The 24,641-nt window shown below is 38.2% G+C and overlaps 3 protein-coding genes across 4 annotated transcripts; 2 read left to right on the forward strand and 1 right to left on the reverse strand.

Annotated features, from left to right (window-relative positions):
• Positions 1-626: 626 nt before the first annotated feature.
• Positions 627-3,368, reverse strand: LOC141794734 (dual specificity protein phosphatase 13A-like). The gene is made up of 5 exons (XM_074675195.1): positions 3,303-3,368; positions 2,844-2,907; positions 1,202-1,406; positions 917-1,131; positions 627-841 (listed from the first exon to the last, which is right to left on the reverse strand). The coding sequence occupies exons 1-5, from the start codon at positions 3,366-3,368 to the stop codon at positions 627-629; spliced, it is 765 nt and encodes a 254-aa protein (XP_074531296.1).
• LOC141794637 (sphingomyelin synthase-related protein 1-like) lies at positions 2,876-14,004 on the forward strand. 2 transcript variants are annotated; one of them, XM_074675017.1, is made up of 6 exons: positions 2,876-2,994; positions 8,466-9,083; positions 9,168-9,263; positions 10,140-10,257; positions 10,397-10,547; positions 12,233-14,004. In XM_074675017.1, the coding sequence occupies exons 2-6, from the start codon at positions 8,470-8,472 to the stop codon at positions 12,535-12,537; spliced, it is 1,284 nt and encodes a 427-aa protein (XP_074531118.1). In that variant the 5' UTR covers positions 2,876-2,994; positions 8,466-8,469; the 3' UTR covers positions 12,538-14,004. The 2 variants fall into 2 exon arrangements, with proteins under 2 accessions (XP_074531118.1, XP_074531117.1); XM_074675016.1 differs by lacking the exon at positions 2,876-2,994 and adding an exon at positions 3,289-3,430.
• A 1,861-nt stretch (positions 14,005-15,865) lies between these two features.
• On the forward strand, positions 15,866-23,727 carry LOC141795088 (neuropeptide Y receptor type 4-2-like). The gene is made up of 2 exons (XM_074675851.1): positions 15,866-15,981; positions 19,574-23,727. The coding sequence occupies exon 2, from the start codon at positions 19,646-19,648 to the stop codon at positions 20,996-20,998; it is 1,353 nt and encodes a 450-aa protein (XP_074531952.1). The 5' UTR covers positions 15,866-15,981; positions 19,574-19,645; the 3' UTR covers positions 20,999-23,727.
• The last annotated feature ends 914 nt before the right edge of the window (positions 23,728-24,641 follow it).

Consider the following 24,641-nt stretch of genomic DNA (forward strand, 5'->3'; position numbering starts at 1 on the left):
ATTTCTTGAGAGGAGACGAGAGCTAATAGAAAAGCCTGCGTCCTTCTCAAACGGTTTTAGATCATCAACTTCTCTGATGAGTATCATCGAGCAGAGGATAGTGAAGTCATTGGGGTCTGAACCAGGTTTTTTCAAGATAGGTCTGACAGCAGCAAATTTGAAAAGAGTGGGAATGGTTCCAGTGGGAAGTGAGGAGTGGATAATGGCTGAAATGAAGGGGAGCAGAGAAGGGAGGCAGGATTTGACCAGAACTGTGGGAAGGGGATCCAGCTGGCAAGAATAGGGCCTGGATTTAATAATAAGGTGAGAGATCACTGAGGGATGAAGGGAGGAATAAAACTATATGAGGATGTACACCTGAGGACTTCTTCTGTGTTGTAAACTGTGTATTCTCTGACATGTTCAGCTGAAGGTCTCCAGTTTACAGGGTCACTGTTTTAAGTGTAACTCTGGGAGATGACAGACACTTTCACCCCATCAAGCTCAAAGAAGACAGTTGTTTAGGAGTTATTAATCTAAGCCAACCCAAAGCACCCTAGATCTAAATGTAGATCCTGTAGTCCCTGTGGTTGGACAGCACCTTAATGTTCCTGGTACTTCAAGTTGAAACCTGACCCTCATGCTTTTCACTTTTCCTGCGTTTCATTTGACCTTTCATGTTTCAGTTTTCGATCCAGGGCTATGAGCTGTCTCAGGAAGCCTCTGTTTGGGAAAATCCACCGTTTCTGTTGCACATGGTGGACGGATGAAAGAAGACTGAGGTGGTGCTGAATCATCAGATACGCGAGGACCAACGCAGCAGAGCGACTCACACCCACAGCACAGTGCACGAACACCTTTCCTGCAGATCACAACAAAGAGACTGAACATAAAGTGTGTTTTGATGAGTAATCATGTGTGTGGCGGCTGGGGTTACCTCCTGACGTCAAAGCCTGGTGAATGAACTCAGCAGCAGGGTAGAAAAAAGGTGAAAGGTCAAATGTCGGCAGGTCGTTGGCTGGGACTCCAAAGTATTTCACTGTGGTGCCGTAAAAATCGTCACTGCCCTTACAGCACAGTTTTCCATGCGATACGTTTAGGACATGAGTGATGCCCAGCTGCCAGAGCCCCAGTTTATCATGAGACATGAACCTGACACAAAATGTATATTAGTCAAGTTTTAGAGGCACATGTTACCAGAAAGACAGAAAGGAGCACTCACATGTCTCCAAGATACAGATTTGGCCACACCTCGTCTCCATGTCTACAGGAGCGAGGAGCTGAGTGTAAAACCTCCTCCAGCTCCTGCAGAGACGGGATCTTCTCTTCGAAACCTTCTGTAGCACATGTGCACTTTTCCTCCTCCCCTGAATCCATGTCCCTGACTTTTCTCTGCTCACCCTCTCGGTTTCCACAGCTCAGGTTTCCTTCAGTTATTTGAAAGTTTAGAGGGTGAAAAATGAATCAGATAATTAAAACTGAGTCATGCTGCTGTCTGTTGCCTTCGCTTTGGCTGCTCGCTGTCTGTGACAGTCATGAACAGGTGCTGCAGTCTGACGCAGATTTGCTGCCAAGCTTGATCTCATTCAACTTCAATTACACCACCATAACTATCTGAAAACAATACTATGATTTTGTTTTGTAAAATCAAAACCAGTTGAAAACATTTTTTTTGTAGAGGAGATTTTAATGGATTCACAAAAATACTTAATATTTTCATTTCGAGCAGCACCATCATCTTGCTTGTTGTCTAAAACCTGGCTGATACTTCTGCATCTCATCTACTTATATCTTCATTCATGCCAGGGTGGAGTCAATGCTGTGGATGTCCAAGGAAGTTCCAGAAATGGAGGCAGAGTAGCTAAAAGCTCTGAACCTCTTGGTTCACAGGCCGCCAAGAGGTGCAGTAGGTGAATGGAAGAAGAGGATTTGAGAGAGCAGGTGGGAGTGTTGATGTTCAGAGAGGTATGGAGGATCATGGATGGCATCAAAGTGAGGAGAAAAATCTAGAAGTTCAGATCTGATGAAGCATATTGCATGAGATTTTCATGGACATAAACTTTAGACAAAGCTAGATAGGTTTTTGGATCAAGCGAGAAGCAAGAGGAGGATATTCTTTATTGTCATTGAAATGCAATTCTGATCAGTACAAGAAGATGGTAAAATGAAGGTAAAAATAGACAAATAATAAACAACTAATAAACAAAAATAAATGAAAACAATGAAAATCAATACACAGTAAACTTATTTTTAAATGGAGTTTAAAAAATGCGTTATGATAAGAAACTGACAATTCAAGAGAAATAACAAAGAGTGAAGAGGAAAATAAATACAATTTTAAGAAGGGCAAATGGGATGAGAACAAAACAAGTCAAAAGGATTAAAACCTTGAAAAAGGAAAAGATGAAAGGAAGTGTTAAAGACCAAAACCACAAAAGGAATAGGCAGTTTTAGACAAAAAGAAAAGAAAAAAAAAGATTAAAGATACTATCTGTGATACTGCCTAAAAAATCTGCAGGATTAAAACAGACAAAATCTCCTGTGACAGCACATCTATACAAATTTTGCTTCAAAGGAGAGGACAAAAATTTTTCTTGAATTTCCCTGGGAGGTTGTTGCTGAGGTCTGGAGCTCAGTCAGAACAGGTTTGGTCCACGGTAGACATCCTGTACTTTAGTAAACCACACAACAGGAGCTTTTTAAGGGGGATGAAATTAAGTCACTGTAACTTAATTACAACCATGGTCCCTGCGGTTGAAACAAACACTAATACCCTTTGAAAAAGTCCCTGAGCCAAAGCTGCCTCTTCAGTTGTTCCTGAACACGTCCAGCAGATGTCAGCACGCTTTAACCAGCAGCCCTACCTGAGAGCAGCAGCTCGTCTTTGCTGCTCTTGTTGATTTGCTCTCTTCCTGTTTGGTTGCCTGGCTGTCAGAAACATGTTGATCATGAAGAGTTCCTGTGACACAGATCATCATCCACACCCTGTAACAGCCCTGTGACAGTGGATCTCTGGTAAGAAAGAACATCAGCTGCTTCAGAAAGTCTGTTAAAGTTATTTTAAAACAGGGGAAGTGTTCTTTTTCTCACTTCCAATTTTAAGATGGTGGCTTTAACTTTTTTATTTATGTCAAGAAATAACTCTCATCCAAACTTCATGAAAACAAGTTAACCTTTTAGAGTTTATCTGAGGCCAAAGTGTGATGTTTCATTGTTTGTGTTGAACAGACTGTGAGCCCTTTGTCTAACAGTGTTTCTCACACACACTGAGGGGCTTTCTCTCTCACACGCACACAGCTGTGTGTCAGCGCAGTGTGACTCACTGTAAGCCAGCCAAACAAGCTGACAGGGCACTTATGAATCTCCAAGTAAAGCCACAGCATGACCATGCCAGTAAACCTAGAGTTTAAAAATAACCTCTTCCTGTGAGGGGACGAGCAGAGCAGCACAGGTGAGTCCGCTCTCAGACTTTGTTCAGTTAAGTCTCAGGGTTATTGTTCTTTATAGATCCTTTCAAGGTATAATATGAGCTTTAACAGCAAACAAACATCCATATGATCACCATTTGAAGGTCTTAACACCATTTTGAAGTTATGCACTCAACAGAAACAGTTGAAATAGTCTGCTGCTGTAAACAATGTGCTGACTTGTGTGGTGTTATGGTACAAAACAGATCAGTTTAAGTGATTATTTTATCCAAGTACGTCATAAATACTGTTACAGAGTGATATTGCAACGTGACAATTCTTTCTTTATAATGGTTTTCTATCAAAACAATTGCTATAATCTGGTATAAATGACTTTATTCAAAGCTCTTGTGGGAAGTTTTGGTTGTGATACCTATAAAAGTTAAAGCTTCAGTTTCTATGCTCTTTCTTTTACTTTGTGAGACTGCTGAGGTGTTGATCAGATAATAAACAGCAGAGTAAAGACAAAGCCTGTTGTTACATTTTCTGTTTCAAACATTCATGGTGAGTGATCGTTTAAAAAAAGTAGGATGAGGGTTTTTTAATGTCATTTTTTGCCATTTTTTTCATCAGTTTAGCAGATGAAAACAAACAGGAAATGTGTTGCAGGAAATTGTTGTGGCTGGGGTCGAATCAGTGACAAGTGCTATGGGGACTATAGCTTCTAGTTATCGGGTGAGCTCTTAACCCTTTGGGGTTTAAGGGTCAAGTGCCATTTTTTTTTTACCACTTATGACTTTACCTTTATAATTCACTGTTTACCTTGCCTCTCAGGTTTTTTTTTTTTTTTTTTTTTTAATTTGTTCACCTGTGTGATTTTACAGTTATTTATTCATTTTTTATATAATGTAAAAACACTGTAGACCTGGAACTGACCTGGTATGAAAAAAAACGTATATAACCTTATTTTTTAACCTTTTTTTAAAAATTGTTTTTATTACTTTTTTTTTTTGTTTTTTTGTACTTTAGGACTGAAATATACACTGTGGATTTTAAAACTCAAAGCACAAATTTGGCAAACAACACAGTAAAATACAATAATTTGAATTGAATACAGGAAGTTTGAAGGCTTTTACAACTATTTACAAAACCATCAGGTGTCACATTATGATTTTATGGAATAATTGTCTTGAATGGGGTTAGATTTATAAAATAAGGGGGTTACATTAATAAACCAACAGCGCCCAGGATGTGTTTTTGCATTTTAGCATGTACAGATAAGATCAGTAAAAGAGAAAGGTTTTTTTTTCCATAGGGGGTGCCAAAATCAACACAAACTGAAAGTTCCTCACAGGAGCTTTAATACGAGATCCACTCATCACTGCTCCATGTGTGAGTCGGCTAGCCTACACTGTCAACCTGTGGACTAAATTACTGGCAGATCCTCGTTTCCAAGAAGACTCTTGGCTTGTATCTCTCTTATTTATGTAATTTAATTCATTTGAGAAAAGCTGGAAGCTTCAGTCTTCACTCTGTGAGCCAGCATCAACACTTTTTGCTCTCTGTGCTCAGAGTGCATCATGACAAAAAGAGAATTTTAGATTTGCTGCTGAAAATTGAAGTTTGAGGGAGCAGGTCTCTTTAAATGTTTTTTAAAGCAATCTTAAGATGTTGGAGGAAGATGCGTCAGTGTGTAGATGCTTTGACTGATGACGTTCTGTTTTGTAATCCAGAATTCATTAAAATACTTTTAGATTAAATTTTCTTGTAACTTTTTTGGAAAGTACTGCTGCTGGTCTTTGCCAGGACACTCTTATGAAGGAGAATTAAAATCTCAGTGAGTTTTTCCTGGTTAAACAACATTTTCAAAAAAAGATTGAATACAAAATATTGATAGGCATCTTTTTCTTTATGTGTGAAGACATATGTGCTTTATATTAAAATTTGAAGTTGTTAGATCACGATGTTTTTTGAGAAGTTGTTTTATTTAGCATACAAAGACTAACAGACAAATTGAGAGAAAAATGGTAATAGCCACCCCTAGGAATATCTGAAGATTTCTCTTTAAATGCTTAAAACACACTGGTCACAGAGGCTGCTCATGTGGAGCACACATCAGTTTTAACTAATCCCACCACACATCAATACCGCATGTTTGTTTTGACCTTGAGTGGCTGTGTTGTATCAAATCAAAATAGTTTATTGGCCGTTGGGCTGAAAGGGTTTAACACGTGCCCCATATCTACAGGCTACAGTCCGTATCGCAGTGGTCACAGCCAGGACCCTCCTTTGCTGCATGTGTTCTCTGAACTCTTCACATTTCCTGTCTCTCTTCAGTTTAGAAAATATGTAGTGGTTGACTCTGCAACTTACTGTAGAATCCGAAAGGGAAAGCCTGGTATCCAAGAGGAACAAGAAGTCCAAACCATCATAGGTCATGATCTTCTGACGGAGCAGAAACCCATAAATGCTGCTAAATTTTAAACCTTTTAGGCTTTTTGTTATCAAATACTGATCTCATCTGTTATGAATTGTGGCAGATATAAAGCAGCTGTAGAGTTGTCATATTTTAAGATTTTAGGAGGCAAAAATGTAACCCCAGTAAAAAAAAAAAAAAAAAATCTACCAATGGGTAAGAGTAATGTGTATTTATTTTCTTGTATTCAGACTTTATTTTATATTTCAAGAAACTTGACATACATTTAATTTTTCTTAACCTATTAACAGTTAGTTTTTTAATCATAACAAGAATTTCAGGTGTCATTTTCTCTTTCAGTATCTTTAATTGAGACAATTTTCTGGACTAGTCCAGTGAATGTGGCTTATATTAAGTCTCAAGATTATTTTTTTTTTTTAAGGTAAGACATGAAAAGGGGGTTAGATTTGTAGTTTAAATCCAGTCACTGTTTACAAATGTTCAGTTTACATAGTTAACATACAACTTTGATCATCAATCTTTAGATATTTCTTGGATCATTCAATCCTAATTTCCTCTGTCAGTGAAACATAGTTTTCAGTTTCTGACACATCATTTTACTCAATGTGGAACTGTAAAAACATGATTTATAAGGCAAAAACCATCACATGCTCATCTGTTTTGGTCCTTTTTTCCTTATTTTTCAGATTTAGGTCAAATACACCAGGGTTAACTGCTGTTATGTTTTAAAGCACATTAATGAATCAACCCATAGAGTAGTTTCAAGCTGCGGTCATCACTGATAACTGATTATCTGCTTACTTGTATAATTTTCAGTCAGTATCTGCGGTTCTATCAGCGTGTATCGCTCACGTTGAGCAGTTTTTAGATGTGCAGGTGTGCTGTTTGAGGGTTACGGACCTTTGCGGTGAGCTTATCAGAAGGGTCAAAGGTTAAAGATGAAGCAAAATACATTAGCATGAGGAGCAGTGTGTCTTCAGTACCTGAGTCTGCCCGTGGGAGTGGAGCTTACTGCTTGTTTTTGAGGGTTAGTGACTTTCTGATTCTTATTTTTATTAATCATGAAATGACGCTGTGCTACCAAGAGGACTCCCACTCTCACTTAGGTGGAATAATTTCTTATTTGTCACCAAACAGAAGCTTGGTTTACAGGGATCAATGTGAGTTAAACTGTGTGCTGCTGCGTAGTCACAGACCTGATGAAATACACTGAGCGTTCTGCAATGTGTGGCACCAGGTCACGTCCAATAAGAGCACAAACAGCTGATTGCTCCACACAGAGCTGCCTCCTTGTTTTGTCATTTCTGCCTCATGCACGTCTTCAGAGCATGAAGCAGTGACTGTGTGAGAGCAGAGAGGAATCAAGTTTTAATCTTGTCAAGAAATTGTACATTAAGTTGAAGTTTCAGCTCCGTATATTACCATTCCTATCATTTATCTGTCTTTATGCTCATGAAAAAATGACATTTAAATTTAACCAGCCCCTAGTTTCCAATGTCTTGTCATGAAATAAAATGTGCGAAAAAAGTTTTACTCCGAGAATTGCTTCAGTGTGACCACCTTTTTAAAGATCATCACTGAAGTTTTACTGTTTCCCCTTCTATGAATCCCTGCATTGCCTCATCACTCATTTTGTAATCTATAAACTGTCCAGGTTTATGAGCTGTTAAAGGAGGATGTCTGTTGCTGTTGACCTTAGTGTTCTTTTTTTCAGTAAATAGACTTTGTTATTATTGTCAGTGGGTGCAAATTGTTACAGCCAGTTAAGGAGTGCCAATAATCACGGGTCAGAGACTGATGAACTTAACCAAACAGTTTATAGTTTGGACACTGCAAATGCTCCTCATCTGACAAAATTGTAATTGTTAGACTTAGAAACATTATACACACACACACACACACACACACACTCACACACACACACACACACACACACACACTCACACACACACACACACACACACACACACACACACACACACAAATATATATATATATATATATATATATATATATATATATATATATATATATATATATATATATATATATATATATATATATATATATATAAAACCTTATTCTAATTTTTTTTTTTTTTTTTTTTTTTTTTTTATTGAGCCTGAACTGAACATGTCTTTTTTAACACTTAGTCAAGGAATCTTAAAATTTCTTCAAAAGCTTCATCAAAATAAAACTTCAAGATACAGTAATACCTTTAAGATGCTTTACTTGAGACTAATATTTAGTTTTAGAAAAATGTTTTACTCTGGGTGTTAATCAAAGGATTTTATGTTTTAATCTTTTTGTTTGTTTGTTTCACTTTATACTGAAGCTTTGAGGTTTGGTCAACTGATAGATCAAAATCAGACAATTGACCAAATTAACTTAGGTGGATTAACTATTGACCTGCATGCAGTTGCAGCTCTTGCCCTTTTCACAAGTGGCCATGATCAAAAGTATGCAAACTGAGAGGTGGAGAGGTGAGTTTTTAGCAGCTTGTCATTCATACAAAAGGACCAAAAGTGATTAAATCAGTAGGCAGGAGAGAGAGGTACTCACAGTTCAACAGTTCAACTTGAAACCCACCTGAAATACTCAATTTTTGTTTCTGTTTGTGTGTGGTGTGTGTGTGTGTGTAGTGCCATGGCCCTGTCAGAGCACAGTGTGAGCACCTGGAGCTGTAAGCAGGTCGCTCAGTGGCTGCAGGAGGAAGGATTCGGGGAATACGTGGAGTTATTGTGCACCCAGCACCGCCTGGACGGCCTTGCTCTGCTGGTTCTGACTGAAGCTGACCTTCGAGGGCCCCCACTGGGCCTCACTATCCTGGGAGACATCAAGAGGCTGAACATCGCCCTTCGCCGGCTCCAGAGGCAGAACCAGAACCAGCTGGAGGAGCTTGGTTTGCAGCTTACGGACAGATACCCTGCAGTGGACTCTGGAGGCGTAGAGTGGAGCTATGACAGATCCATCAGGAGGCACAACGGAGGAAACCACACGTGTAACGGGACTGAGCTCAGACTAAGGAATGGAGACAGATCTGGATTTGCCTCAGGAGATTCACTTTGTCACATACACTCCAACGGGAGGTGTAGGCAGCAACTGGCAGGTAGACTGGACCCAGAGGTGTGGAAAACAGTCATGAGTGCCTTTTATGTGTTTCTAGTCTTTGGCTTCACATCTTTTGTCATGGTCATCGTACATGAGCGAGTCCCAGACACAACCACGTACCCGCCTCTGCCTGATATATTCCTGGACAGGTATGAGTCCAGAGTTCATGTACACATTCTGCTGTTCTCATATCTTATCTGTACCCTGACATGCTCATCCGTGTCCTCTTTCAGTGTTCCTAGAATCCCCTGGGCTTTTGCAATGGCTGAAGCCTGTGGTCTCATCCTGTGTTACATGTTTCTGTTGATCCTGCTCCTTCACAAACACAGGTAGTCCATAGTTAAGATATCCCATCAGTGAGGTGGAATCATGCGTGCAGAAAAGCACATCAGGGTTAAGAAACATGGTCCACATATGAAGATTTCTGTCTTTCTATTATAACGCATTTAGTCAGAGAAGTCTGAAAACACACTTTGTTTACTTCAGTAGATAATGGGTTCTGATTTTAACAATACTGTGAAGAATTTTTGAGTGATCTTGAACAAGTCTCACTTCTAGATATGTGCCTGATTGTAATCCACGATCTAAAATGAGGTTATCAGTGCCAAAAATGGTTATTTTTACATGATATTTCTGAGTATCCGCAGTCAGATCAAATTTTCTCAAGAGAACATGAATCAATTTACAGCACGTAGACCGAAACTCCTAAACAGTAGAGCTATGTAACTACAAACACATTACATCATCCCATTGAAGATCTGCTCTCCAAAACAAATGCACACCTTGGAAAAAGTCACGTTTTCACGAACGCACATGGGAAATGGAGTATTTATCCCAGTTCTCCCAAGAGTAGCAGAAAACACGGCTCTTTGCTGCATCACATCTGCAATTTTTTCATCATGTCACATCAAAGTTATGTCATGAGTGATTAACTCTAAAAGGGAGAACAAAGAAAGCCTCATGCCAGTGTGTGCTGTCAATTTCACATTGGCTGAACACAGCTTGGATGAAAGGAAAGAAGAAAAAATGCTCAGAATCTGACATCAGAGTGGATAAGATTGTTTTTTCCCAAAGGGACTGGGTAAATGTATCTGATTTTTAGGGGGGAGATGGTTAAAGTTATTAAGGACAGCTGTTTGAAAAGTGTTTTCAGAAGGTATCGTGCATTGAGGCTTCTTAAGTCTGATGTTTTGTCTCTGTTTCAGGTCGATTCTCTGTAGACGCTTGTGCTCTTTAATGGGAACTGTGTTCCTGCTGCGTTGTTGCACCATGTTTGTCACCTCACTCTCTGTGCCTGGACAACACCTCAAGTGTGCCAGCAAGGTGAGAAACATACATATTCAATCATTTTTGCATTAACTACAGAGATCCTTTATCTTTTCTAACCCATGACAGGCTTGGATATCCTCGCTAAATGATGACCAGCTGCCTCTAACCGATAACTGTGTCTCATGTTCCTCAGACTTATGGTGACACTCTGGGAAAGATCCAGAGAGCGCTGACCATCTGGAGCGGGTTTGGGATGACTTTAACGGGTGTCCAAACATGTGGAGACTACATGTTTAGTGGACACACTGTGGTTATCACGATGCTCAACTTCTTTGTGACTGAATGTAAGTATTTATCAAAGCTGTCCTGGAGTTCATCTGTTCATCTGTTCTCTAGCCTGTTGTGATGGAAAAGTCATCTTTGTTAACTCAAGATAATAAGAAATTTATGCACGGTCTTACCATCATGATGCTAGATTTTAAAGTGTATGTGGATAGTGCTGGATGGAAGCTGCCAGTTTGATACAGTTATAATCTCTTTTGAGAATCCAGCAAAAAAAAAAAATATTTCCAGCTGTGAAACATCAGGATCTTTAAATGCTCTTTACATACTCTTGAGCCACTTGGCTGTGAGTGGTGATACATATAGCTGGCTAAACTATGGAATAAACTTACTTTGCTTTTTGTTACGTCTTGAGCAACAGAGCTACATAACTGTTGATAAGTACCTTACCTTGTTGTGATAACAGTTGTCCTGAACAAATAAAGGTAGAGTCCTCACAGCCTCTTTAAGTTCATGAAGGGCTCACAGGGTAAGCTGTGTCTCACACCTAAATACTCTCCTGCTTGATTCAGACTTTATTCCTAAGCCAGTAAATAATTTAAAGAGCTTAGATTGTAAAAATATAAGAGATTCAGTGAGAAATGCCCGCGGCATGTGTAGATCTATACAGGCTGTCGTTTTTGTTTATGATGTCTCCTTTTGCTAACCTCATAACCGTGGGTCATATTTTAATTGCAAATAAAACATGTTCTGTTTCAATGCCATGCTGCCAGAGGGCCCAAATATCACCATAAAGTACCAGTTTTATGGCCGTTTCCCTTTGGCACGGACATTGCTACAGATTCTCTGAATCTTTTCATGATAAAATGTGTTGCTGGCATTAAATTTAACATGACTTTTAAAGTTTTAACATTTTATATATTTCACCATCTTCACTTAGATATAAGTTTTGAATAATTTGCAAATCATTAGGTTCTGTTTTTTTTAGACATATCTTTGATTAAACTTTGATGTGGAGAAATTAAATTTTTGATATCTTGAAATCCAGTTTCTAACAGTAAATGATTATTACTATTTAATCATTCTGTTTTAAGTAGGTGAAATGCTGGTATCAGTATTTGAAAATATTCCCTAATGGTATTGTGTCTAGAATAAATATTAAACAGCTTGAATCACAGTGTATACACAAATGCACGTACAATGTGACCCTTCTGTAAATGATTAAATGACATGCAGCCTTTACTTTTTTTTTTTTTTTTAAATAAACCCTTTAACCGGTTAAAAATAGCTTTCTTAACTCTGGAAAAAAAATATATTATACCTGTGTTTTTGACACTAAACCTTTTAGATGCAGCTACTGAATGTGTATGCATGAAAGACTTTAATGGTCTTTTTTAACACACCCCTGCTGTAGACGTCAAAGAAGGACAGACAAATACAGACAAGGCAGGTCAGACAGCTGTGTACAGAGGTGTCTGGAGGTCTGTGGGAGTAGACAGGCGAACAAATACAGTTGTCAGGTGAAGAGAGGAACACAAGTCAACTGAAAGGAGTGAGAAATAACCCTAAGAAGTAAGGTTACTTAATAATAATAACTTTATGCATAAAACAGATTCTAAAACAAGTTACAAAGTACTTTGCAGAAAAGCTAGAGCTGTTACTATAACATTATAAACCCAAGCATCAAAAATAAACCATGAAATAGATTAAAAAAAAAACAATAAAGCCAACATATTTATCCCTGCAGACACTCCACGGACCTGGAACATGATCCACACCATCTCCTGGGTCTTAAACCTCTTTGGGATTTTCTTCATCCTGGCAGCTCATGAGCACTACTCTATCGACGTCTTCATCGCCTTCTACATCACCACCCGCCTTTTCCTGTACTATCACACGCTGGCTAACACTCGAGCCTACCAGCACAGCCGCAGGGCGCGCATTTGGTTCCCCATGTTCTCCTTTTTTGAGTGCAATGTGAACGGACCCGTCCCTAACCAGTACCATTGGCCCTTCAGCAAACCGGCCTTCATGAAGACTTTGATTGGATAGAAACGAACTTTGCAGATTTTTAGCTGCACTGTTGAAACCAAATGATCTTTTTTTATTAACTTGAAATGCTGCTTCCTGTCTTTGGAGGGTTTTCATCTTTATATGTATGAATGGTTGATCTTTGTTTTAATATATAGGCTAAGAAGAAAGAAATATCACAAAAATATACAGGTTCATAAATATAACAGCAGCGGAACAGCTTAGCATAGCTTAGCTTGGCATCATGACTGTCGGGGGCACATCCAGATATTCGGTTGGAGGACACTCACTGATGCAAGCGTGGTGTGACATATATTTGCACACACAAACATCACACATTTCACACATTTGTCTCCACTATCATCCAAACTTAAAACAAATACAGTGTCACATGGTTGCTTCATTACATTTTTTTAAGCATCAAAATTATCACAAATCACTTTTTTTGTTCTTGCTTTATTTAAGCACTAAAAATAAAAATATCTTTATGTAAAATATGACATTTAAGTCCTGACAACAGGAAAGTTACAACATTTAAAGCCACCAAAGATGTTAGCACCTTAAGTTTGGGTAACCTAGTCCACCTAACTGCCATCATAATTGAAGACTTCGGTCCGGCTCCCACAGACAATCGGCAAATAGTATATTAAAACGTGAACCCTCAGGACATCACCAAAGCTCATCAGCCCTCAAAAATCGTTATATAAAGAAGTGTTAGTGCTGTCAGCAACATGTCATTAAGAAGCTTCCTGCTATCTGTGATGTACTTCATCACACTGTGACCTTTGTTTTTTGCTCAAAATGAATTTGAGTTTCTGTAGAGAAGATAATGGATGGGTTGTTTTGTTGACGAACAGAGCCCAGCTAGCTGTTCCTCTCTGCTTTCAGTCTTTATGCTAAGCTATGCTACTTGTGTGCTGGCATTAGGAAAATATTTACTATGACATGAAAGCAATGCTAATTATTCTAACTCACTGCCAGCTAACAGACAAATAAGTGTATTTTCTGAGACTTCAAACAACTACACAGCACACTGCCATATAAAAAAGAGAAATGAAGTTGATTTTTAAGACTTAATGCACCAGTTGCACGTAATTTTGTTTGGGAATGTTTTTGAAGTTGTTTTCTCTGTCTTTAATGTTCGGCTTTGCGGGTGATTTGAGTTCACAGACGGTGAATGTTGTGGTGTTGTCTTGGTGACAGTTAAAGAGATTCAGCACCTGTGGGATTTTTTTTCTTACATCCTGTTATCTGTTCAAAGTTTTTTTCACCTTCTTTTCAAGTGAAACACTTTTCTGTTCATAAAAGATCATTAAAAGTTGACCTTTTGATGGTAAAGTTGTCTGCATTCAGAGATTAACCAAATATAAAAATGTTAACTTAATGTTCAGCTTTAGCAATCAGCTGCTAAACATTTTAATGATTAAATTAACTTTTACAGATTTTTAATAATGTGATAAGAAAAGGAAACTTTAATTTTATGAATCTTTATCATGATATCAGATTTTTCTGAAGCTGCCTTTTTTGCTATAATGTTGTAAAAATATTTTTATTATGTTGATCCAAACTGTTTTTCTCTAATAACTGTTTACAACTCCTGGCTGTTCTTGCAATGCAGGGAATCTGCCCCTGGAAATAAAAGTTTACAGACAAAGAAAACAGTTTCCTGTGTTTCAATATGACCCCTTTCTTCAGCTGTTTTATCATTGTTGTATTCAATTGTTGAATTAAACCGAAGACACTGGATGAATAATAACAGACCTTCAGCTTTTTGTACTGAGTTTGTATCAGAAATTTGGAACTTTTCAAAATGAGGAGGCTGAACATTGTTGAATTTGTTGGTAGCGTGATGATCATGTCTCTCGGAGGGATAATAATTTCACCATAATGCCTCTACGAGTATAGTAATTATAACAACAGGGAACAAAATGTTCTACAAAACCACAAAATCAGGCAATAAAAATCAGAGAGATGTAAATTGTCTTTTTTGATATATCATTTTGTGTTGAATGAAGTTTTATCAAAGTAAGAAGGTGGTTTTGGATTCCAAGAATTATGTCTCATTTTGAAACTTGTGTAAGCTAAATCACAAGCTAAACGCTTGATCACAAGCTAAAGGCTAAAACATGAGCTACAGGCTAAAAGTCAAGTTTCAAGCGACTACACAAGCTAAATGATAAGCACAAGCTACAAGCTAAAAAACTAGCTAAAAGCTAAAACCTGAACTAAAGGCTGAAAATCAAGCTTAAAGCTAAAACACAAGTTGAATAATAAACACAAGCTACAGGCAAAAAAAACAAACAAACAACAAAAAAAACTAGCTAAAAGTCAAAACATGAGCTTAAGGTAAAAACTTGAGCTAAAGGCTAAAACAAAAGCAAAAGATTAAAACAAAAGCTACAGGCTAAACAAAGGCTAAAGGCTAAAACAGGAGATAAAGGCTAAGACATGAGCTAAACGGTTTGTAATAATGCTCATTGTAACCCACATGAAGCAGTTTTTCTGCAGTGTCATTATTATTGTTATTATTTTTACTCGTATTTTTTATGTTTTTAAAACAATTTTGGTTTTAATTAAATGTAAAGCCTTTTGTGAAATACTTATATTGACATTTTCTGTTCTTGCTGTTTTTTTCCCTCATGATTTTTTTTTTTTCATTCTTGAATTTTGTTTTTTGGGTTTTATTAAATGTTTTAGAGTTGAGTAAAGGATTTTTTCTTTTCATCAATAATTTTTGCATTTTGAGATTAAAATTTAATTTTAAACACTAACTTATTATCATTATTATTATTTTTTATTATTATTATTATTTTTAAATTATTTATTTATTTATTTATTTATTTATTTATTTATTTATTTATTTATTTTTGAGAATTGTCAGGTTGAATTTAAAGAATGGGGTAATAACCATTTTTTTCATGTGTGTAAACATATTTAGTGTACTTCAGTTTATATTCTCTGAGTATGTTTTTGCTTTTTTCTGCTTTTAGCTGGAGGTGCCACTGATCTGTGAGATGCTGGTGGACAGGGAGAGCTGCACTGTTCAACCTGTGCTCAAATCGAACAAAACAAAACTTTGTCTATTTCTAAATTTTCCTTAGTGGTCTCTGTGGTTATGTTTGGCTGAAGTCCAAACCTGAAAGGTGTTAACATGAGTTAAATGACCAATAAACAAGATTTTTCAAGCTCACCCATTGTCTGTCTGGCTTTATACTGAACAATAAATGAAAACTTGCTCTAATTCAAAATGTAATGGAGTTATTACACCACTGTGTGACAGCAGAGCTCAGCGCTCATACGGTCTCTGGCATCCAAAAGGCTCTAACAGCCCAGAGTCAGCGCTGCTCTCCTCACTGCTCACAGAAACACTCTGATGCTCAGCTCTGCCTCCAACTATCATCTCAGAGGATTCTCACCTGGTCAGAGTCGCTTTATTTATCACCTCGGCTTCAAAGAAACACCTATGTGAGTGCTTTATTTTATGCACCAGAAAGCTCTTCTGCATAAAATATTCATATTCTATTTGCTTCTTTATGTTCCTTAGTTTAAAAAGGTGTGTCTTGTTGTTTCCCCATGTTTACTGTCAATCTCTAAATTTAAAAATGATTTTGAATGCTGCATTCAAGCAAAAAAGACACTGGAAATTTTATCCAGTTTCTGCAGGAAAAACAGAAAACCAGGGGGGAAGATGCCACTGACTTGCATGAATGTTTTAAATTCTGTATGAAAATGTGGAGGGAGAGAAAAACATCTGCTGACAGGCTGCTGGTGATAATGTCTCATTAGATAGCATCCACACAGTCCCTGACAGCCCCAGCAGTGAATAATGAGGCTTGGGTCATCATCTCAGGTTGTACCCGTTAAGCTGCCTGCTCCCTGTTTGTCTGCTTCACCACATGCAGGAGGCAGGAGGGAGGAAATTGCATCTGGATAGTCCCAAAGGCTGAGCATCAAAGTGAGAAATGTTATCTTTGTGTCTTTAATATTTTAGTAAAATGACTCCAACTTGATGGTTCCTCATAATTGGAAATATTGGCTCCTAGCTCTACTAGTACGCAATAAAAAGGGGGCCAATTTAAAGATGCTACTAGAAGTGATTGAACCAACTCTACGGGGAGACAGAGATTCTGTAGGATAATGCACAGACGGGAACATTTATGTTGCATTTTTCTCTCATTCTTTCATTTGCAAGATTATGTGCCGGATCCATCTTTATTCAAATACACATTTTCACATCATTTCACACCATAAAATCAATCCTGGATTACTGCTCTGCAATTCATTCTTTAAATTATAGTTTCTATGCATTAAATGTGGATGTTTTAAGTAAAACTGCAAGAACATTTGTGAGAAAGGGATCACAAAAGAGCCATCCTAATATTTCTTTGGAGAAACAGAGATTGTCTCACAGGGTGAAGACTGTCGGTTAAGAAGTGATTAGAAATGAAAAACTACGTAATATAATACATTTGTCCTCAGAAAACTACAACAGAGGTAAAGCTGGATCATGAAAATTGAGAGAGGATGGTTTTCTCTAAGGAGGACACTTCAGTGAGGAAGAAAGGGAGAATATGGTCACCAGGCCACAATGATCCGTATCTTGAGGACGTTCTGCCATCAAGATCGCTGTGACACACCAGATCCTTCAGTGTCATTTCACTGTAAAAGAACAGCTTCAGCTTTTCCCACTAATTGGCAATTCTTGTTTTTTCTCCCCCTTTGTTATTTGTGGTTCATCGCCTTATTTCCAGCTGCTCTCTGGTGACATTACACTTTTCTTTCCACTGAAGAAAGGCGGATCAATGCTGTGCCAGTCTGCCCGCAGCTCGCTCAACACACTGACAGAGCAGGTTAGAAATGATGCAGTGTGAAGGCACTGGTAGCTGAGTGTGTGTGTGTGGTTAATGGAAAATGACAGGCTTGTTTTCTACATGGCAGAGGTTTCAGGAAAGACAGCAAGAATCCATTTTTAGGATCCTGACATTGTCATGCCCTTTCACTAAGACGCACTACACTGTTAGTAAGTGAAGAAGAAAGAAAGGAAGAAGTCTGCTCAGATGTATGCTCAGTAATTTTATTGTCATTAGGCTTTTATGTTGAGTCTTCAGACCTGACTGGAGGACTCATTTGTGGGCGGGAATCTGACAAGTTGGAGGTTTTATTATGGATAGAAGAAGAGAAGAGAGTGATCATTACCACCAAGAATTGCCTACTTGCAGTTCAACATGTACAGTGTTGGGTTAAATTTACGAGCACTGCTTGTTGAAAAAAAGGATTGAAAAAAAGAAAAGAAAGCATATTTTACAGGGGCTACTCAAAAGTTGACATCATGATGGCTTTAGAGGAGAAATTAGAGGATATATCGAGACCACCAAAATTTATATATATATATATATATATATATATATATATATATATATATATATATATATATATATATATATATATATATATATATATATATATATATATATATATATATATAGATAGATATATAGATATATAGATATATAGATATATACACAGGATGGCTTTAGAGGAAATTTGAGGATATTTCGAGACCACCAAAAAAAAAAAAAATATATATATATATATATATATATATATATATATATATATATATATATATATATATATATATATATATATATATAAAGTGTTTGGTGGATTTTGTCTTTCTTGTAACAATAAGAAGCATTGTAACAATGCTTGATTTAAAGAGTAAAATTCAGGCACCCCAATTGGCTCTACCTAAGAAAATAACAAGTTATGAAGTCCCCCCTCTGCCTCGCTGAGGTATTGAGACATGAAGTACTCACCAAAACCTTTTTTGAATCAGGCTTTGACCATGTTAATTTTTTCTGAAAGGATTTGCTTTTTGAATGGGTATGTATGTAGTATGTGGTGCTTCTGAAGCCAGTCTCTCGTGGACGCTCTTTGAACTGCAGTTTTGGACATTTCTGCATAGAGTTTGAGTCTGGAATTGAATTGAATTGAATTGAATTGAATTGAATTGAATTGAATTGAACTGAATTGAATTGAATTGATTTCGGTCATGTCAGCACACTTATACAACATCATACATTGTCAATAGATGATCACATTGTACATGTCCGAAAGGGCAGACTGGAGAAGCAGAACTTATCTAGTCCCGTCCCCATTTCCTCAATATTTACTCTCCTCTTTTTCACATATCATCAGATTATCATACATTTTGATTCCATTTACAGAAGTATGACATAATTCTTGATTGTCTTTTAGTGTCCATATTTGATCTTTAATGTCCAATCCTTTGTTCCACGACTGTCTGCCCCTCTGCAGTTAGTGGGATATATATACTGCTACCTCACTTGTCTTACCCCATCACTTCATTCACTATCATTGTTTTCTTAAAACCAGAGGTTTCTGCTTTGATAAATGTCGTGCCATCTAGGCAGAAATTAATAAGAAAACCTACTGGAAACCTCATGAAATCTAATGGGCTCATATTAAAATCCTAAATCATGAAGGACAGGACCAAAGAGACTCTATCAATAACTCATTGTCACTCAATCTCTGTTCTTCATTAACTTGTCTCTCTTAATTAAATTGAATTGAAAGATTGGATGGAGACATCATAGTCCTGCAGATCCGTTCCAGTTGCATGCATTGACTGTGATCATTTAGTGAGCCATCATTGTTTAATATCAGACCACAACAGAACTCTCTGAAGGATTGTTAGGGTAAAAATGCAGCTTATTTGGACGTAACTGAACAGCTCCATCATTTTAAGCAGCTCAGCTGGGGCGCCATCAGCCTTGCGGATTAAGAGTGCACCCCTTGAACAAACTACCTTCCCTGTAAATTGAGAGAAAAAGCCTTTAACATTGCACACTTCATCTTGAGCATGCATCCTTGGTTTTTTTTATTCAACCTAAAGATCTCTGCCCTTTATTTACTCTGTCTCTGGAGAAATATCTCTATTAGCTCGTCTCTAACAGATTTGTTGACCCGTGGAAGCTGCTCTGCCCATGAAGCATTCATTTTTCCCTCTGTGCTCTCTCTGTCGTGTTGTCAGATGCATGTTACCTCCAGGCGGGGATGGACAGTGTGATCCTGAGGGCTGGTGACACTGAAGTCTATCGGTGACATGTCCTTGAGTGGCAACACAAGCCAGCCTTCTCCAGCGTCGACAGCTCCTCTTCAGCCCTTCAACACCTCTGCCACGCTGCGCAACCTTCCATGGGAGGAGGGGAGAAACAGTCACGAGTCGGTGCAGGAGTGGTTGGAGAATAAAAGTCATCTCCTGTCAGACCTGGCTGTCCTTGGACAGGATGAGATGTGCCACATGTCTCCTCTCCTTATGGTGTGCCTGGTGGTTTGGTACAGCCTCACGATGGTGCTGGGGCTGGTGGGGAACATTGGCCTTATTTGCATCATCACCCGGCGCAGGGAGAAAGTCAACGTCACCGGCATTTTTATTTGCAACTTGTCATTCTCTGACATCCTGGTGTGCGTCTTCTGCCTTCCCTTCACTGTCATATACACGCTCATGGATCACTGGGTGTTTGGGTCGCTGCTGTGCCGCCTGGTGCCATTCATCCAGTGTGTTTCTGTGACAGTGTCAGTGCTTTCTCTAGTTTTCATCGCCTTAGAAAGACATCAGCTCATTATTAACCCCTCTGGATGGAAACCAAGCATCCCTCAAGCCTATGTTGTGATTTTAATGATTTGGATTTTGGCTGGACTGACCTCCTCGCCTTTCTTGGCCTTTCAGCTCCTCACAAACGAACCCTACACCCACATGGTTCCGCCTCAGCCTCCTTTCTATCATCAAGCATCTCCTCAAAGTTATCTCAATGCTTCTTCACCTTTTTCTGTTTCTTACACATTAAAAAACTCATCCTTGCCTCCAAATTCATATCGAACTCTCTTCTCCTACGTTACCACCTCTCCACATATGATGGCCTGTCTGGAGCACTGGCCATCCCAGCACCACAGGCTCGCCTACACCACATGGCTCCTGCTTTTCCAGTACTGTGGCCCTCTTTTATTAGTCCTTCTCTGCTATGTTAGAGTTTTTGTGAGGCTACGACACCGCAAAGAGATGTTAGATCGAGCCAGGACCCCTGAGAACCATCGCATGACCCACAGCCGCAGGATCAACATCATGCTGGTCGCCCTCATCACGGCCTTCGCCCTCTGCTGGCTGCCGCTCACCGTCTTCAACGTGGTGTCAGACTGGAACCAGGAGGCTCTGCCTATCTGTCACCACAACTTGCTGTTCTCCCTGTGCCACCTGCTGGCCATGTCTTCCACCTGCATCAACCCCATCATCTACGGCTTTCTCAACTCCAACTTCAGGCAGGAGGTGAGGGAGGTGTTGCTGCACTGCCGCTGCCACTCAGCTGAAGATGAGTGTGAACGTTTTCCTATGTCCACCGTGCACATGGAAATGTCCCGAACATCTGTGCCTCTGAGCTGCAGGAGCAACTCTGTTTGACTCTGATGCTACAGCCTACAAGAAGAGAGGACTATCACCTGCTCTCTGTTCTACCTGGACCACATTTTTTTTCAGCAGTTTCAAATGACGTGTAATTTATCTGTCTCAGAGTGTGTTGATGTGAGCAGCTCCTTGAATATTTAACATCTTATGATGCAGAGTGTGATTCATCTAGCTGCAGAAACAATCAGCATATCATCCACTGCATACTACCAAGGAATCATCAAATTTTTCACCAGGTAGATGCTTGAGTGTGGAGAGGGGTCCGTTCAAAAGTTCAAAGATAATTTTCAGATATTCAAAACAAAGCTCAACAGTCTGCATGAGCTGAGATGTGTGTTTATGCAAATGGTCCCAAAAGTGTTTTGAGTCAAACTAATGGATTACTGAGCGTGTTATTTACTATGAATAATAAAAATGGTTTTTGCAACTTGCAGAAAATTAGCATAATTTACAGCTTTATACAAACAGGTCATTATCCAACACAAGCTGCCGAATTAACTGTGACTGCCGAGAGCTACTGCCATTGTTTTTATTGAAACAGTTTTTAAAACACGAATGAAATTTACTTTATGAATAGAAAAGATAGATTTTGCTTAGTTTTTGTTGTTTGTACTCTTTATTTTTTTTATTTTTTTATTTTACAAATGATCTCAAGTGAATGAGAGGAGTGACAACTAGAGAAAAAACCTCTCACAATAATTGGAAAAATTCAAATGCATTCACCCAGAATGCATTTTTCAAAGCAGACATTTCTAGTCTTTTAAGGGAACTGGTAATACTGGTAAGATTATAATGCTGCCCTGAAACTTAGACAGCTAAAACTGTTTCCTTTTATCATCTATAAAGATGATATTTCCTTTCTGACATGGCACTATATGTGTGGATTTATAGAAGCCCAGAAGTGTGCACTGACTTTTCGAAGGGCAGGGGGGGAAAAAGACATGTTTTCGAACCCTGAGGAGGGCACTAAATTCCGTATATTTTTCGGGGGCATGTTAGCACACATTTTAGCTCCCTCAAGGGCACTGTAGCCCTTGTTTCGGCTTCAAACAGGGGATTTTAGTGTGCATTTCGCTCCCAAGAGGACACTTTACTCAAGTTTTGGCTCCCATAAGTGCACTCAAGTGTGCATTTTGGCTCTCAATAGGGCACTTTGGCAAAAGCTTTGACTCAAGAGGACACTTTGTATGTGTTTTTGAGGGCACCTAAGCGTGCTTTAGCTCTAAGGAGCGCACTTGGATGCATATTTTGGCTCACAAGAGGGCACTTTAGTGCACGTTTCTCAACACATCTGATTTAGGATGAATAAACAATGCCTCTTTATGGCCTACTCCTTCAACAAGAGTGACAATTCCTGCATTGTAATTTTAAAATATCTGAAACTGCTGTCAGAACAGACAATAGCCTGCTCAGTGCAGAAACAGCCTTCCTTGTGCTGTGTGATATTGAGTGATGCATTTAACCCTCAAAGAAAGCAGGGTGAGATTTGTAAATTTATTTTTAGGCTTTTGAGCTTTTATTGATAGATCAGGAAAGTGGTGAACATGGGAGATTGATGATGGTCAACCTGAAAGTATGCGCTGGTCTGAAGTTAGAATATATACAGGCAATATAATGCTTGAAAAGATTAACAAAAGCGCTTGAAATCAATTCTAACTTTGATAGTAGCCATTTAGGGACACAAAAATTGTGAAAGTGATGTAGGATTTCAAATGGCTGCAGCATTTTGTTCATGATGAAATTTGGATGTACTCATCCTTTTATTCATCTATCATATTTTTCATTTGTTTGCAGTTGGGAAAAAAAGAAGGATTTAATTAATTTTCTAACATTACCATCAAATTTTGGAAGAGGGTCGAAGAAAATGCAGAGACTTTTTGAAACAGGTCTGACTAACATTGTTAAAGGGCTAGCCATCTGGAGACCGTTAATAGCTGGGTGTTCAGGGCTTAGGGAGCTTTGCTGTATCTGAATTAAGTCAAAGAAATATATGACACATCCCGTTCCTACAAGCAGCCAGACAGTTTGAGGAGACTGAGTTTCTGTTGCAGTAACTGCATGACCGATAATTTGTCTCTGGGGATGCATATATAAGAAAAAAGAAACGGGCCGAGAACTCTGAGATACCCCATGTCAAGAGGAGCAGGAGAGACACACAGCTCCCCATGGAGAAGAAACAAAGTCTAAGCATTGTAAGGCTGTCCCTGAGATAGCACGATTGTAGGCGAGGATTCCTGGGGTTACTTTAAACCATAGAGAGAAAAGAGAAGAAACTGCCATCATTTTTTTGTATGAACATAAATATTGTACTTTAAAGTGGCATGGAAGCTTTAGTGATTTTACTGGTTGTCTTTTAAACATGTGGTGCTGTTGTATCCCTTACATGTATTTGAGACATTTGTGCTGAAATTGTCCAAACTTTTGCAGTGACTTTATTGTGATTAGTTTACTTTATAAAGAAAACATCAATTTACAATGTTAGATGGCTATAACAAATGTAGAAATAGCATGAAACATGTTTATGCATCTCATTGTCTGTGTAACCTGTTTAACCCGAGAGCCTGATTATGACTGTGCATGTTCAGAACTGTCTACTTTTGATCACAGCATCCAGGACACAAGGTAAAATCTGGTTGTAAACAGGAACTTGTGAAAAACTGTTGGCTGTCACTGTCATGTGTCTGTGCCTGATTTATTGTATATTTCAGAGATGGTTTATTACTACCTCAAAAGCCTTAATATCTTATCTGTAATAAACAACATCAGATATGGATCTTTGTCCTCATGTAGTGCCAGAAAGTGACAGCTGAATAAACAGGAACTGATGAATGCTCAGGTTTGATGACTGTTTCCCAAAAATCACAACATTATAAAGTATGCATTTTGATTATTGTTTGTCGGATGTGAGACAGTCTGGTCTCTCACTGTCTTCCCAGGCAGCCATGTCTGGAAAGACAATGAGGTGTCTGAAAAACAGATGGCACAAACACAGTTTGAATTATTTTTGCAGACTATAATAACTGCAAAACACCATGACGCCTGATGGTTTTAAACAACTTCTTAAATTGAGTTTGACAGAAAATTGAAGTAATCAAAAATTAAGCCTTAGATGGTGCAGTGGGTAGGATGCAGCAGTATTTAACAAGAATTAACAAAAGAAAAATCACAAAAATTCTTTAAATTATTGAGTATACCTATAAAATACTCAAGTTTTGTTAACACTGAATAATTATTTTGAATAAATGTAATATTCTCATACTTCTTAAAACAGAGTTTAAGCTATTAATGTACGAATACAGACATGAAATTCTAAAAGAAGAGACTGGGAAGAGGGTTTCAGAGGTGTATTGTGGCCACAGGAAGAAGAAATCTGAGCAAATACAGGATGGAATTCTGATTTTCTTTTTCAAGAATTCTGAGAATTCAGTCACAATTTTGCTGTGATCTCAAAAGTCAGACAAAAAGGTTTTAAGAAGAGTTTTAAGACAGTAATATGTTTAAAAAAAAAAAAAAACAGCAACAAACATAAAAACAGGGACACTTATCACTCTTCTATTAAAGAGTCAGACCTATTATTTATTTATTTATTTATTTATTTATTCATTTTATTTAGTTGATTCCGAAAAGGGATACTGTACAT

This window comes from Halichoeres trimaculatus, unplaced genomic scaffold (assembly GCF_033239565.1).
Source record: "Halichoeres trimaculatus isolate MK-OKI-2021-1 unplaced genomic scaffold, fHalTri1.1 fHalTri1_scaffold_8, whole genome shotgun sequence".
NCBI classification, from domain to species: Eukaryota; Metazoa; Chordata; class Actinopteri; order Labriformes; family Labridae; genus Halichoeres; species Halichoeres trimaculatus.

Coding starts and splice junctions, on each gene's coding strand:
- LOC141794734 (XM_074675195.1), bottom strand. CDS start 3,368: ATGGTCATGCTGTGGCTTTACTTGGAGATTCATAAGTGCCCTGTCAGC. Junction 1,407..2,843: donor AGACGAGCTGCTGCTCTCAG/GTAGGGCTGCTG, acceptor AAATAACTGAAG/GAAACCTGAGCTGTGGAAAC. Junction 1,132..1,201: donor AATCTGTATCTTGGAGACAT/GTGAGTGCTCCT, acceptor ATTTTGTGTCAG/GTTCATGTCTCATGATAAAC.
- LOC141794637 (XM_074675017.1), top strand. CDS start 8,470: ATGGCCCTGTCAGAGCACAGTGTGAGCACCTGGAGCTGTAAGCAGGTC. Junction 9,084..9,167: donor CCTGATATATTCCTGGACAG/GTATGAGTCCAG, acceptor GTCCTCTTTCAG/TGTTCCTAGAATCCCCTGGG. Junction 9,264..10,139: donor CTGCTCCTTCACAAACACAG/GTAGTCCATAGT, acceptor TCTCTGTTTCAG/GTCGATTCTCTGTAGACGCT.
- LOC141795088 (XM_074675851.1), top strand. CDS start 19,646: ATGTCCTTGAGTGGCAACACAAGCCAGCCTTCTCCAGCGTCGACAGCT.